Raw genomic sequence first — 15264 nt, forward strand, 5'->3', positions numbered from 1 at the left:
CCAGTCGGTGAAAGATAGTTAGATACTATGCATCGCAGGTAAACACAATATTGTAATCCGGCCAAAGTTTGTACAACATTTAGCATAGTTCCCAAGTTTCCCGGAACTATTTAGGATTACGGAACGCTATGCATTATCACTTGGGCGTAAATATACTCAGCTAATATCCTAAAATAGACTGTTATAATGGAGTACGCAGATTCAGACACAAATGTGATATTAATACCTATTATTACATGGGCTTCATTCTGAATTCGATTGAATTATTTCATCATTCTTTAATGCCATGATACATACTATACGTAAAATCAAAAAATAATTTAAATAACTACATACGTTTCTATTCAGCTCAGGGCTTGCAAATCAAAATTTATGTCACATTATCATCTACAGATTAAGTAATATATTACTTAAATAATAATATATGCAATTAAACATTCAAATAGCTTAGGAATTTCAGAGCTTTTGCCCTTAAAACTCTCGTTATACATATGTACATATACACGTATACTTAAAAAAAATTATTCCGTTTTACAAAGCATAGTTTTAGTCAGTTTCCCAACAGAGGCAAAATATCGACAATTCACATTAAAATTAGTTTCACGTATTCCCCACAAAATATCCCATTATTCGCTCAAAATGTTCCGCTACATTTGTCATCGCGTACATTTCGCTAACGTGTCCATACGCGCTATCGATAAGTAATCAATTTAATTCACTCGCACAAAACAATCGACGCGGAAGCTGTAAATCGACAGATGACATCATTTCGCCAATATACGAAATGAGTTTCACATAACAATCCTTAGACAAAGAGCTAGTGGGAAATAAAAGCTTATATTTATGGGTAAAAGTTTTTTTTTTAAATTGAGTATTTTACTGGACATAGACACAAAACCTAACCTCTCATTCGTTCGAGAGGAGTTAGGTTCTGTACTATCGAGTATTGAGAGTTCAACAACAAAACTACGGCACCTGCTAATTAGTTCATTAGGTTTCGATAAAAATATTCTAGATAGCTAGATGATTGTCCGTGGTCTATAGCAGTAGTACTCAACGTATAGTAGTAGGAGTACCTTTACATATTATTATGTACATTTGGTACATAGACCGGTACCTAAAGGCAGATTGTTATGATGTAAGGATGCAATTTGGCGTTAATCTAATATCTGTACACTATCTTATATGGAACAATAACAGTTGTCGCTGACCTATTGCAGAGTTATAATTCCTGTTGTTTAACAAAATACTACCTTACCTAAGCTATCTCTTTTCCTAGCTCATATCGTTCACAATATGAGTGAAAACATACGCGTCGCTGAGTCACGCATCTCTATTGTATGATTGATGAGCCAGCACTGAGCTCTGAACTGATGTCAACTCTCACTTGAAAGCGGAATAATATTGCCAGTTGTCTGTTGTATGAGAATATTGCGGGCTTTTTATTTACTGGAAATATAGGATTTGTATCTAAAAATGTTACGCAGTTGAAAATTGTATGTTGTGTTCTTTTCATGCCAATACATATCGAAAATAGTGACAGACTGCTACTTAAACCTTTCTAAATCTTTGTATGAAAGCATTCAATAAGAAATACCTGATATTTATGTGGCTTTTCTCAACTTACAATGTTGCTAGAGAATTATATGACAGGTACTGTATCGTAATTTTCTACCACTATCGACTGCCGACAACCGGCTAGCTATCGTTTTTTATTTTTGACAATCGGTACAGCGCATCAAACTCGATACTCGAGATTACTGACTATACAGAATTGTGCTAGTTTACTATAGGTATACATTTAAATTATACTGAACTAGGTATAACTAAAATTCTTGACCAAAAACTCAACACACCAATAAATGCCTCAATCAGAAATTTCTAAAAAATATTGCATATTCAGATTTCACGTCGCATATAAACTGATATATTGCAGCAAAAAATCATCTCAGCCTCTAGAAGTGTGCCTGTAAGAACGCCAATAACTATGGGCCAAACAAAAACGTTTATTGCTCTTTCTTGCTTTAACTTTCGCGAAGCTGAAGAGCGACTTTTGATTTGATTGCGAAAAGTTTTATAAGAATTCCACTGACTTAGTGATATGTTTTGACATGTATTCTTGAACTTGACTCTAATAAACATAATTTACTCTTGCCCGCGACTTCGTCCGCGTGGACTTTAGTTATATCACGGACTAAACCACATGCAAAATCTAGTATTTCTTTACCCTATGTGTTATTCTGCTAAACAAGCTAAAGAACTGACAAGTTTCATCAAAATCCGTTCAGTTGTTTTGTCGTAATATAGCAACAAACATCCACGCAATCGTCCAAACTTACGCATATATAATTGGTATGGGTGATAAAAAACCAATAACACTATTATCAGCCTGTTACATAATAAATATTTACATTTCATTACATACAAAAACATCGTACGCAAAACAATAATTTGTTATCTAATGTAAAGCCAAAGATCAAATTACATGCCCGATTTGTTATCAAAGTCAAAACATAACTGGTGCAAATAGTCTTCAATCAGTATATTCTTGAAGTCAAGTTGACGAGACGTCTCCAGGCCACATTACAAAGATTTAAATCATGAAGGTTATAGTGACTGGTGCTGCAGGCTTCCTCGGTTCAAGAGTAGCTGATGCGTTACTGAACAAAGATTCTCCAATAAAAGTAACCAAACTTGTACTCACTGATGTGTTCCCGATTAAAGAGAGAGAAGACCCTCGAGTTGTGAACGTGGAGATGGACCTTGGTGAACAATCAAATGCAAACAAACTGGTGGACTATGGATGTGATGTATTTCTTCACCTTGCTGCAGTTGTAAGCGGCAAATCTGAGGCAGAATATGACTTTGGTATGAGAGGTAATCTGGATGCGACAAGATACCTTCTAGAAGCATTAAGAAAAAAATCACCAGCAACAAGGTTCGTGTTTGCAAGTTCTGTAGGCGTATTTGGAGGTGATGTTCCACCAGTCTTGGATGATTTGACTGCAGTCATGCCTCCCACGTCATATGGTACTGCGAAAGCCATGTGTGAGTTACTAGTGAATGATTTCGGCCGTCGTGGTTTTGTTGACGCCTGCAGCGTTAGACTACCAACAGTCAGTGTTCGAGCTGGTGCTCCCAATACAGCTGTGACGTCATTCGCCAGTGGAATTATTCGCGAACCTTTGAATGGTATACCGTCTGTATGCCCAGTTCCACCTGAACAGGAGATGTGGTTGACCAGTCCAGCGACTGTTGTGAAGAATATAATTTATGCTGCGACTCTACCAAAGGAGGTTTTCGGTTCCTGGCGAACAGTAAACCTTCCAGGATTTACAGTTTCCGTTGGAAATATGGTGAAAGCATTAAAAACTGTGGCTGGAGAGAAAGTAGCTTCGTTGGTCAGCTTCAAACGTGATGAAACGCTAGCTCGTATCAACGCTATAGTTCCAAGCAAGTTTGATAATACAAAAGCTCTGAAACTAGGATTCTATGTGGATACTAATTTCGAAGATGTTATCAGAATGTACATTCGTGATGATTTAAAGAAATCTTTGTAAATAAAACTGTTTGAAGCTATGTTATTAAAAGATATTTATTGAGAGATTAGATTATTATTCTGTTTCGCTTACATTGTTTTTGCTTGTTACCTATAGGTATATTATTATCATATTACGATTAACTAATTGTGATTCTTGAAACCAAAGAGATTTTATTACAATTTCATATATACTATAATGCGAAAAGACTTTTTCCCCGACCTAAGTTAACATTATGAGTGAACATTTTAAGATATTTTTTTTACATCGGCTTAGTAGCAAGTTGTGTTTCTTTAATATCCCTTTGAAGCGCGCCGATATCGTCCTCATTGTAGAGTTCTTTGAAAGCTGTAAATATTTACCGGGAACCAACCAAAGCGTGTCTTTATAAAAAAATATTAAACGAATACAATTCTTATATTTACTACTAAGTACTAATACCATTTCTAATATCTACTCTCGTTTTATGTTTTAAATATATCTTCCAAAACATCGAGGTTAAAAAAATATTTAAACATTATAATTTACGGTATCACTTACAATTTAAATTTCAACTTACAGTAAGTTATTTGCCTATTTGAAAAATATTCCTGGGCAACATGACATGAATATACTTAGTAGATCACGGTAGTTCTCCAAAGATGATTGAGTTATTTTAACATAAAACATTGACCTCTGAGGTAAGGTTCAGAGTCAGAGAGAGTACCTACTTTATGATTTCAAAATCAATGGCCTTTCCACCTGTAAACTGGGGAGGATAGTATCCGGCATTAAAAGAATAATAGAATTTTTCAAATCGATTCGCTGGTCGTAATTAGTTTTTCGTACGTTTAATCGCTCTTTTTTCATTAGTTCGTTCGTTACAATTGGATTTTGATTTCCAATATGTGCCTGCTCATTCTATTACTCAACATTGTTCAAAGTTAATTTTAACTTCCCTGCTTTATAGAAAATATATAAATGATAGACAAAAACAAAAGACTGATTGTTAATCATACCATCAACCAATGATATCGTTGCCTCTATAACAACAAATACTAAATATTTAAAAATATATATTAAGGGGGATCCCCATTCAATAAAATTTGTTGTTTTTTTTTGTTGTGAGTCCGACGAGGAAGAACTTGGTCGGTTTTTTTATTGCTTCTGGGTTGTGACAATGCCCTAGAAAGTTTAAAAGTTGTGCAATATAGTTAATAATCATATAGATTTCTTTTTCATGTTAGTATGTTGCACATACAATAAACATAATAAAGTTTTATCTTAAGTACCTACAATAACTACAAATACTTATTAAGACACTGCCCCGTCTTAGAGCTTAACAACGATCGCAAATTTACATTGAAATCCGTAAACTATAACTAGTTAGGTAAGTTTGAACCGATACTGTTGGCTGCAATATTCTTGAAGCTTAGTCGCCTTGTGGTCTTATTATTGAGACGAAGGAAGCCACAGATTTATAGCTAGCTATAATATCAATGAAGATGTCCTTATTTTAACACTGATTAGTGGTAGTTATAAAAAAAATAGGGCTAGATTATGAATAAAAAGTGATTTTTTTTATTTGACCCTCAACTAACCCTACAAAATTTTATCAAAATAAATATCTATTTAAATATAATCAGTCAGTTGTGCTCACCGGTCGGTATACAATCTGTGGGTTAAGCAACCGTTTGCGCGGTCATTATATTGATGGGTGACCGCATAGTGGTATTTGAACTGAGCGTCTCCATGCTTCTGAGGGCACTTTAGAAGTCCCTAGTCCCTGTTGTTGTCTTTTAAGATAACCGTCTTTAATCCACGTCAAACGGCTTAAGGCAACTTGAAAATATTTGACACTAGATTGACCACTAACCATACGATATGAATGAATGATGATCAAAATAAATATGAGTGGTTTAATCGTAAAAGCGCGTCAAATGACTTCAGTATTTATAATAGTATAGCAGTAAAGATAAAATGGGAGTATGGATAGTAATAAATAATCCTTTAGACTAGTGCTTGAAATATCGGAGCTAGATCTAGTTGAAGCGCTTCAGATAATCCCTGTACCGATCGGCAATTGTTTCTGCACTCAAACATTCCACAGTTGTTAACATTTTGTAGTAAACGTTTTGAAGTTCTTGAAGATAATAAAAAACGTCAATCTATGATAAAAAAGGTGTGTAGTTAGTTAACATCACGGCAAATGTAAGGGAAAGTAAGACTAGATCACAACCATAAAATAGTATTGTTACTATGTGTTTCTTATTGTGCAAGTTATGTAGTGGATCTTAGTTTGAGGACTCCAGATTTTTGTTTTGGCACGTGGCTCGAATCTCCAGCTATAATTGTACATATTATTATTATCTATTATTCCTTACAAGTTTCGAATTGCGTAAACTCTTCACTCAATAACCATCTAGAACTATATCAGAGAAATACTTCAATAAATCGTAGCCTAACTTTGTAATGAAAGTCACAAACGTCCATGTTTATTCAACACAAAAAACACTAAATAACTTCGAACTTTTTGCAATCAATAACCACGCGACATGTTTATTTAGTAGTAGTACTAACTAGTCTGTTGTAATCAAATAAAGCAAATCGAATAAGGCTTAATTTTTCCGACCAAGTGGGATCTAGGTCACATCTACGAATAGAATCAGTCGCCATTTTGTGCTCCCATATATTAGGAATAGCATATTATTGGTTTTCGATTTAGGAATAAAGCTCACATAGTGTTTTATGTTTAACTTATGTATATGCAGGTAAGTAACTAAAATTGAACAAAACTTTATTATTAGGCTACTAAGCGACCAAGACCAAAGGCAGGTTACCTGTGCAATAGATTAACTATCACCAAATGTTTAAAAATATTCCACAGAAATTAATAGTAAAACTGACCCTTATTATTATTTGGAGTGTTCGTACGTAAAAATAAACTATTACTGTCCCACTGCTGGTCACGGGTTTTCTCCTAGATTGAGGTATTGATAGGATTGGAGTCTTTCATGGCCATAAGCGGTTAGGAAGAGCTTAAATGATATAATATCTCTTTTGGTCGACAATCCAGAATTTCCTCAATTCAGACAAAAATAGAAATACATAACTACCTACCCATTTACCTTTCATTTTGTTAAAAAAATTACATTAGCTTTCAAGTGGAACTTAATAAGTTGCATTAAGAAACAGTGTAGGCGTTTCTAAATGTCCATTTCCTAGAGAAACAATCTTTAACTAATTGTCCCAAGCATTGTCACAACGTAATAAACTTTCTTACTAAAACAATGTAACAAAAAGTATCTTTTAACCCAAACTTTGTAACAGAATTCTTTGTCAAAGATCGAAAGGTGAGAGAGGCTCAATTTTTCGTGACATTTGTCTGAAAAGGGGAAGTTCTGGGTAAAGTTTATGGTCTTGCATTATCTAGGAGGCTTTGTTCCACGTTTCCGAACCTTGTATGAATATTTGAAATGCTACCCGAACTGAAGTAACTTGGTTACAGTTGCAAACAAATGAACACCTTTGCTGGTTTTCAATAAGTCGATATCTTCGAAAGTTTGATTATGAGGCGTGGCTGTAAATTTTAAAAGAAAAATATGGAATAGTTAATCAGTGTGTCCAGGTTTTGAGTTATTTGGAGCCTTGAATAAAGATCGTAGGATCGTTTATGCCTTTTCAGCGATAAATTCGCGACTTATAAAGCAAGATCAAAAAATTTTACCATAGCAGCTCAAAACACATTTTTCAATAAAGGAAAAGCTGGTCTCCAATAATGAAACTTTAACTAAGAACATTTAAACGTTTAAAAAAATGTTAAGGACTTCGATAAAGCATAAAGATTTAAAAAACAAACAAACATCACACTGTCTCTCTCACTCCCGTCACACACGGTATCACCTGTCACTTTCTAAGCTGGTCATCTGTCAAAAGACATTAACAGACTCACACGTCTTGTCGCCGAGGATTTCATATTGCTCAACAGTGCTCCTGTATGCGATGTGTAGTGTGAACATTTGTCATGATCACGAGAGGTGAGCGAACATGATTTTTCATACTACTCGGACATTCGTTTTATGTCGGAAATCTTTTTCGGAGAGTGTGTGATGGACTTTATTTTTGACAGGTGTTTTTAGTGTTGAAGATTCTGGCACAATTCTAGTGATATTTTGTAGACTGCCAGTAGTATTGTTTTCATGGTTTAACATATTTAATATGTGAATAAAATAATATGTTAAAATGCAGCGGTAAACAATCACTTAATATAATAACCTAAATGTTTAGGTTATTTTCAAAAAAAACATATACCTAGTCAAATCTTCTCACTGCCTAAGTCGACAGATAAATTGAAAAGACAGGTAGCGGCTGCTCTACTTTTCTCACTACCAATAGCAATAAATAAAGCACCTTAAATACAGGTAGCGCCATCTATGTCGCAGGGCGTGAACCTTTTTGTTCAGGTAGACTCGAGTCTTCATGACTTTCGTAAACTCTCTAGTAATCGTACTTACTTGTACTCCATTCGTGACAAAACATATTAAACATTTATCCACGTTTTTTAAAGTAACGTATAAAGTTTCTAAGGATACATTATATAGTTGTCTAGCCTTTACATAAAAGAGAAGTTACGACGTAACAAAGCGACCTATCAAAACATTTTCTCAAGCGCCCTTAGTTAAATTACCCGAAAAAATGCTAATTTTATAAAAACAAGTCGACATTTAATACACATACCTACATTCTACGAAACATGAAAGTTTTATGTGCGGTTGTTATTCTTTCACGTCCAAACTACTGACTCGACAAAATCAAATAATATTAAAACGACAAATGTTTATTTGAAGCCATAGTCACATTGCCTATTAATTATATTTTAGTTTCAACTGTAGTCATCCCTAGGAATCTAAACTTAGTTATGTATTCAACTGGTCTAGAAAAATATTTTATAATTTTATTATGTACGATCGTTGAGAGTGGCTCTGACTCATAAAAATTGCAGCATCAAAATTGTGGGATAAAGTCAAAATGTTAAGAAATCCCTCAGCGTCTTACGGTTTGTCCAAATAAAAAGAACAGCTTTGTTTTATGAGACGTTTGGAGTAAATTATTCATGAAGTCTATGTATTTGTACATTTAGGTACACCTACCTGGGTTATACGAAACATATTGAGTTAATGATAAAGTATTGATATACTTTATCTTTAACTAGTGATCTAGTTCATGGGGTTTCAAAGAAGAAATGTATCTATGTATATGTATATCCTTTCTTTCTAAAATTAATCATGACTGTATTTAAAGAAAAAGCTTTATGCGACGATAATTTCCAATATAAAAAAAATGCGAATAACATGGAACACAGATTTCCACGCAAAAAGAATCGTACTGATAATAATGAATGAATATAACACATTTACGTTATGGTTCCTGTTTTCCCTCGATGATTTCATGAACAAATAAGTCATACAATCCAATCTGCAAATGGAAGAATGGAACGTACTCGTGTGGTTTTTTCATTTCACAAAATGGCGGAAAATTTGATAAACGAACTATGATTCTATTTCCAAAATATAAACTAATTTACAAATGGTTTCCACCGTATCTTTTTTGAGCCAAATTGAATAACCTGAAAATGGAATTAAAAATAAAAACAACGTTTTTGAGACATAAATTTATTTCTTTTTTACAAAGGATGGGTGTCTACTTAATTAAATGTTAAGATTGGCGCACAACATGGCCGAAGCAACTTGGCTATATAATATTAAAACACTTAAGAACAGAAAATATTTTACCGTTGTGTATACTTAATTAGCAAAACTTTGCACTTGGCTAGGAGCCACTTCGTAAAACGTAGTTTTAATATAAAATAATATTCTAAAAGTAGTTTGTAGTAGATATTCTTTATAAATTCATACATAATGAAGCCGTATGTTCAATTTTTTAAAAAGCCGAGGCCTTCAGAAATATGATTGTGGATGTTTATTAAAAATTATAGTATTCTGTTGTAGAGGGTAAGTACGATGGAAACTATTTCTGCACCGCACTAATATAAGTGCATAAGCTGACATAACAACAATTTTACTTTATTAGTCCCATAAGACTAGTAATCTACTATCAATATAAAAGGGTTCCCTTAAGTTTACTTAAATAAATTTTATTGCGAAAAGATTTTCCAAATGTCCTAAGACTTTATTAAAATGGCCGCCAGCCTCTGCCATGATGTGCAACAACCTTCAAATATTGACAGTAATATGTAAATACGTCACAATATTTATTACTATTGAGAATTCTATTTTATTATTACAAAAATATTGACATATTAAGCGTGTATTCTCTCTGTTTTATCAAATATTTGTATTATGAATTGTATAATAGAATGAAAGTGTATTTTATTCTGCGAAGTATCACATAATTTGTGTTAGAAACTAACGTAAACCTTTTACAATACAACAATATTATATCAGACATTAAACGTATATTTTCTATTAAACTATAAAGATTTTTAAACATAATGAATAGATTTCCTTATTTTTGAACAGTGCGCTTTATGCATCATAGACAAATATATTCAATCCGAGAATTTAGGAAATAAAAACAAAACCAAATTCAAAAATGGATTTCTTAGATTTTTACATCGATCGCCGTAATTTATTTTATAGACTTATTTTAAATATATTTTTATTGATCACAGGGTCACGAATTAGGATATTTTATTATACGAATATAAATCTAGAAATTGTGATAATCTTCAGTTGATAGGTACGCTATATACATAGATGAATAAAAAGCTTATGATTATTTCATGGTCTTCGTTGTCATTTTATCATACAAAGTCGACATTTTATGAGATAAAAGAAAATTAAATATTTTTGTTGTTGAGTAAATAAAATAAATGAATAAATATCATTGGACAACTCACACTCGGTCATTTGATTCCAAACTAAGCAGAGCTTGTACTATGGTATCCAAATAACTGATAAACATACTTATATACTTCTAAATACATACATAGATAGATAAATTGACATCCAGGCTCAGAACAAATACTCGTGCAAATGTTGTTGAAGTAGAAAAATTACCAAAATATTTTCTCTTAAAATGTCTGAAATTCAGCTTGCTTACAGTAACTGGAGCGTGAAACGTTCCAGTCAAAACATAACCTATCAGAAAAGGCTTAGTCTATTTGCTACATTATTTTTATTACCACTTAAACAAAACATTTTATAAACTTATTTCTTAAATGAGTAAATTTTTACGACACAAAGAGAAAATATTACGAAATAAAGTTTAAAAAGTATATATTTCTAAGCCATAAAGAAATAGGTACCATAGACTCAATTTAAAACAAAGTAACAATAAGCACTGGCCAGATACTTAATAACTTCATGAACTTAAGATTATAAATAAAACTACGTAAAAAATAAATTATCGGTTCCTTTGAAATGAAAATTTAATATCCGTAGCTTATTTATTTTCAAATCATATAAATTAGAACATATTAAAGCGAATGCTTAATAACTCAGTACTAAATCATAATTTCCTCTAAACTTAATTAATTTCGTGGTACAAATGTCGGAAATAAGTAATTTAGTACAACTACGATACACGTAGGTTTCATTGTAATTAACATAACTAGAATATTATGAGTTTTGAATAATGAATTATAACAAGATACATTATTAGTAGTTTATTTCATGTCTCTGAACTGAGAATGATTTAAACTAACGCATTTGTAACAATAATAAAAGGTTGATCTGTAAAATGATACTTAATAGCAAAATAAAGTACCTATTTAAGGAAAAAGTAATTAAAAATATAAGCATTTTTGGTTTCCGACATTTCTCGAGAAAGCTCTAGGTACCCCCACTATATGAGAGTACCACGTGTGAAAGCTAAAGTTTAAAAAAGTAGGATATCGAATTGACTTTAGACGGGGAACCGCGAAACTTCCGTCGTACCATAACAAAAACTCATTATTTTAAATGAAAATATGAATGTATTACGGATATTTTTAAGTTCGCTTTCATATATTTATTTATTCAAAATGTTTGACTTAACATGATTCCAATAAAGTCTAACGGACTTCATTTCACCATTGTGTAAAAATATATAACAAAGTGAAACACGTGTATGTCATCAAAGGGTTTTTATCACAAAGGAAAATCCATATATTTGTAAAAAAAAATGGGTCGTGGGCTAAATATGCTATATTCAGATCATATAGCTTTTGAAATATAAAAAGTGTATAATACAATAACATTTATTTCACATTTTCCTGTACTATTTCTCGCTAGAGTATATCGGAAATTATTTCTTGACGTATGCCGCCATTTTCTTTTATATTTTTTTTAAAGAGACTATTTGTGAGAAGTTGAGACAGAACTATGAAGATAAGGCGCTTGTTATTCTCTCTTATTAGACGGACACCATATTTAGCATCATTATTTAAAAAATAGGGATTTCTTTCAAAACAAACAGTGTTACTTTATTACATACATGAATGAATAATTTGAAGTGAATGATAAAGAAACATTCACGTATGACGGGGTGGTTCAATTCATTTTAACTGAGTAAGGGATTATTCCTATACCGAAATTAAATACTAACTAAGTAGTACGTAAAAAACTTGTATTATAAAATACCCACTCTATTGTACTTCTACTACACGCGTGGAAAAAGGCTTTAAATCTCCATTTTTTTCTCAAAAAAGTTCAGGCGTCATCTATCTGTGTAACAGCTGACCTTCACAGGCTGTATTTCGAATTTCACGTGTAAAATAGACGAAGCACTGCCGAAATAAACGCTAAAAATACTTTTTTTCACAAACGTTTAATCAATCGCGTAATTTGACTATAGCTTTTGTGCAAATCAATTCGTGCAATGAATTGTTTGCGAAAGCCAATATGCGGGAGTCGGATACAAAAACTATTTCGTTCCAGTATTTTTTTTCTGGCTATATTTACTTTTGGCTAATAGTTGATTTATTATACTCCATGTTAATACGTAATGTGGGAACTATAGGGTTTCAATTGAAATCGTTTAATAATGTTCTGTGTGTGCGATTGGTATGTAAAACAGCAACATAAAGTTTTAATAAATCAATTTATTTAAAAAAATACAAGAAAATAATCAAGGATTAAAAACAGGCGTAAAATTTTAAAATAATCAGGTACAAAAGTTCTTTATACAAAAATAAAAGGAAGTTTAAGTGTGCTTTGCAATTACAATTAAACTATGAACTACAAATTCCATAGACAAATAATTACATTACCACTTGGTGTACGAAATTGGACACTTAATTACGTAATTTTATTACTTTATAATCTTATTCTATTTTCAAACTTATTCTAAAAAAACTTTCGCTGAAAACCTTTAAGGCGGGAAAACTGACAGATCGGTGTTGTCAACCTTTTTTTATAATTTGATTTTTAATATTTTGTACATATGATTTTATAATTCACATATTATCAGTTTTATTGAGTAAATTTTGTTTGTAAGACATAAAATATATTCCAAAACGCTAACAGTCAGCTACATTCTTAGTCTAGACATATTGCTTAACATTGACTCACATTAATATTTGACACTAAGACCTCTAACACACATCTTAGTTACCGACAAGTTAATGCGAACATTTTTTGCAGATAAGTACCACATAAGGAATCACATATACTCTAGTTAGTACAACCACGACGAACAACCAATAATGTATTTTAAAGTTTTTTTTTACTGAATTTGGGACCTAAGTTTGACACCCTACAGTCCTCTTGATTTGTAATTCAAAATATCTAATTTTTATTTTCTTTTTATCTCACCCTGTGTGTCCTAAGACAAGTCCTAAACCATCGAACATCAATATTTACGACATTAGGAATTACGACATCCTAGTATCTTCTAACGTTTACACAAACGCTACACATTGTAACATTTAGTAACGCTAATTAAAAAACAAACATCCTATGAATTAAAAAGAAAAACCGTATTATTGTAAAGAATCATCTCAACTGTCAAAAGTTTCATTTACGAATTGGATATGAAAACTGAATATTGTCTCAAGCTAAAATATTATTCGAAAGCAGACATTTTGAACTCAAGTCGATCGTTTCAAACTTCAAGTCTTTTTAAGATTCCGGATTATATATCAGTAAATATTTTAAAATATCACCTACATCTGTAAAGTGCTTAGAAATAGATCAGTAGAATGCTTGAAAACCGGACACTCGACTTGAATACAACTATTCGGATACAGAGCGTTGAACCGTTTTGTTGAAAAGGCATACTCGTAGCGTCGGACTCGACACTAACGCTCGAGAATTCGACAAAAGCGGGCAGTTAGTGTCAAGTGATATACATGTGATATTTACTAACACTTCACATGCTTGGTCCACAATCGGCAACGCGTCGACGAACATTTTCACCATTCCATAGAAATGAATAAATTCACAGATGGATAAACCTCTACTTTTGAACTATCCACGTTTCGAGTAATGGCAGATTTCTTTGACCATTTCTATGAGTTTGTGAAAGTTATGTGTATAATGCAGAAAAGCCATAGTTTTCATATAGGACGAAGCCTTTTTCGTAGTAAATTGTGGTTGTTTAAAAAATTCCACCTGAATAAAACGACTTTAAAATGTGTGAATAACTTGCATAATGATTTTTAAACTAATTTTAACTTGTCGTTAACTATTACAATAATCATCCATTCTTTCAATCGACTTCCGTGATGTGCAATAACTAGGTTTTTAATAAAATAAAAACATTATATAGGGCACCACTGTTTCGAACCACTGGTTCACTCAAACATGATTTTTATAGGTCACCAGGCAAAAGAAATTGACTTTTTTATGCTGCAGTTTTACCCTATATACTATTTTTATTTAGTTTAGTAAATTAAATCTAAATAAATAGATTAAGACATTTTCAACAGATTAAAATAATTTAATTTTAAATTGCTTTAAACAACGATTAGACGTCAATATTTCTAAAATCCCTGTTTTCAGTTTGACATTATTATTAATAATACTGTCTCCCTGTCTTAGAAAATAACATAACATAAAATAAATATGTGCTCAACAATTTAATTTACTAAATAATTTATCTACATTCTAGTTAAAACGAAATGAGTTTTGTTACAACCAATTATATTTATCTGTTAATTCTGTCACATGGCATTTAAGAAAAAACACGTTTCGCGCCCACTTTTCAAACCTCTTATAAAAAGTTAGTGCTCATTATTTAATTGATAGAAATAAATCATATCTTTGTAGTTAATAATTTACGAGATACGGGAAATATTACTTTACACCTATTAAATATAAGGTTAATTTTACAATAGACACTAAGAAAATTCATAAGACTTTACATGTAAGGAGTTTACGATTTGTTAATTAGTGTATTGGGTTTTTGGAAAAGATTTCCTTCTACTATTACAAAAATTGTGCTTTTAGGAACAATAAAAAAACTCTCATATATTAATTATAGCTATTCTAAACACTACAGGACTGGGGCCCTTGCTTATTACTACGATAAGGCTACGGGTCTAGGTATATAAGGAAACATTTTAAATAATCGACAGACTTGCAGCTCTCAGTAGCGCGATTTTCTACAGACAATTAAAAATAAATTAGTTCTTACAATTTCCGCTAGAGGCTCGGACTAATTTTCATACAAAAATTGTGAATAGTTAACCGGTTGTCGATAGTTTCAAAATACATTTATCCTTACACCTACCAAAGAAGTAGAA

The 15264-nt window shown here is 32.0% G+C and overlaps 1 protein-coding gene across 1 annotated transcript; it reads left to right on the forward strand.

The window, feature by feature from the left end:
* The first annotated feature begins 2533 nt into the window (after window positions 1–2533).
* LOC142978533 (D-erythronate dehydrogenase-like) lies at window positions 2534–3604 on the forward strand. The gene has a single exon (XM_076123013.1). The coding sequence runs from the start codon at window positions 2601–2603 to the stop codon at window positions 3558–3560; it is 960 nt and encodes a 319-aa protein (XP_075979128.1). The 5' UTR covers window positions 2534–2600; the 3' UTR covers window positions 3561–3604.
* The last annotated feature ends 11660 nt before the right edge of the window (window positions 3605–15264 follow it).

Source organism: Anticarsia gemmatalis, chromosome 14 (genome assembly GCF_050436995.1).
Source record: "Anticarsia gemmatalis isolate Benzon Research Colony breed Stoneville strain chromosome 14, ilAntGemm2 primary, whole genome shotgun sequence".
NCBI lineage: Eukaryota > Metazoa > Arthropoda > Insecta > Lepidoptera > Erebidae > Anticarsia > Anticarsia gemmatalis.

Excerpts from the sequence above, each read along its gene's own strand:
- LOC142978533 (XM_076123013.1), top strand. The coding sequence starts at position 2,601 with ATGAAGGTTATAGTGACTGGTGCTGCAGGCTTCCTCGGTTCAAGAGTA.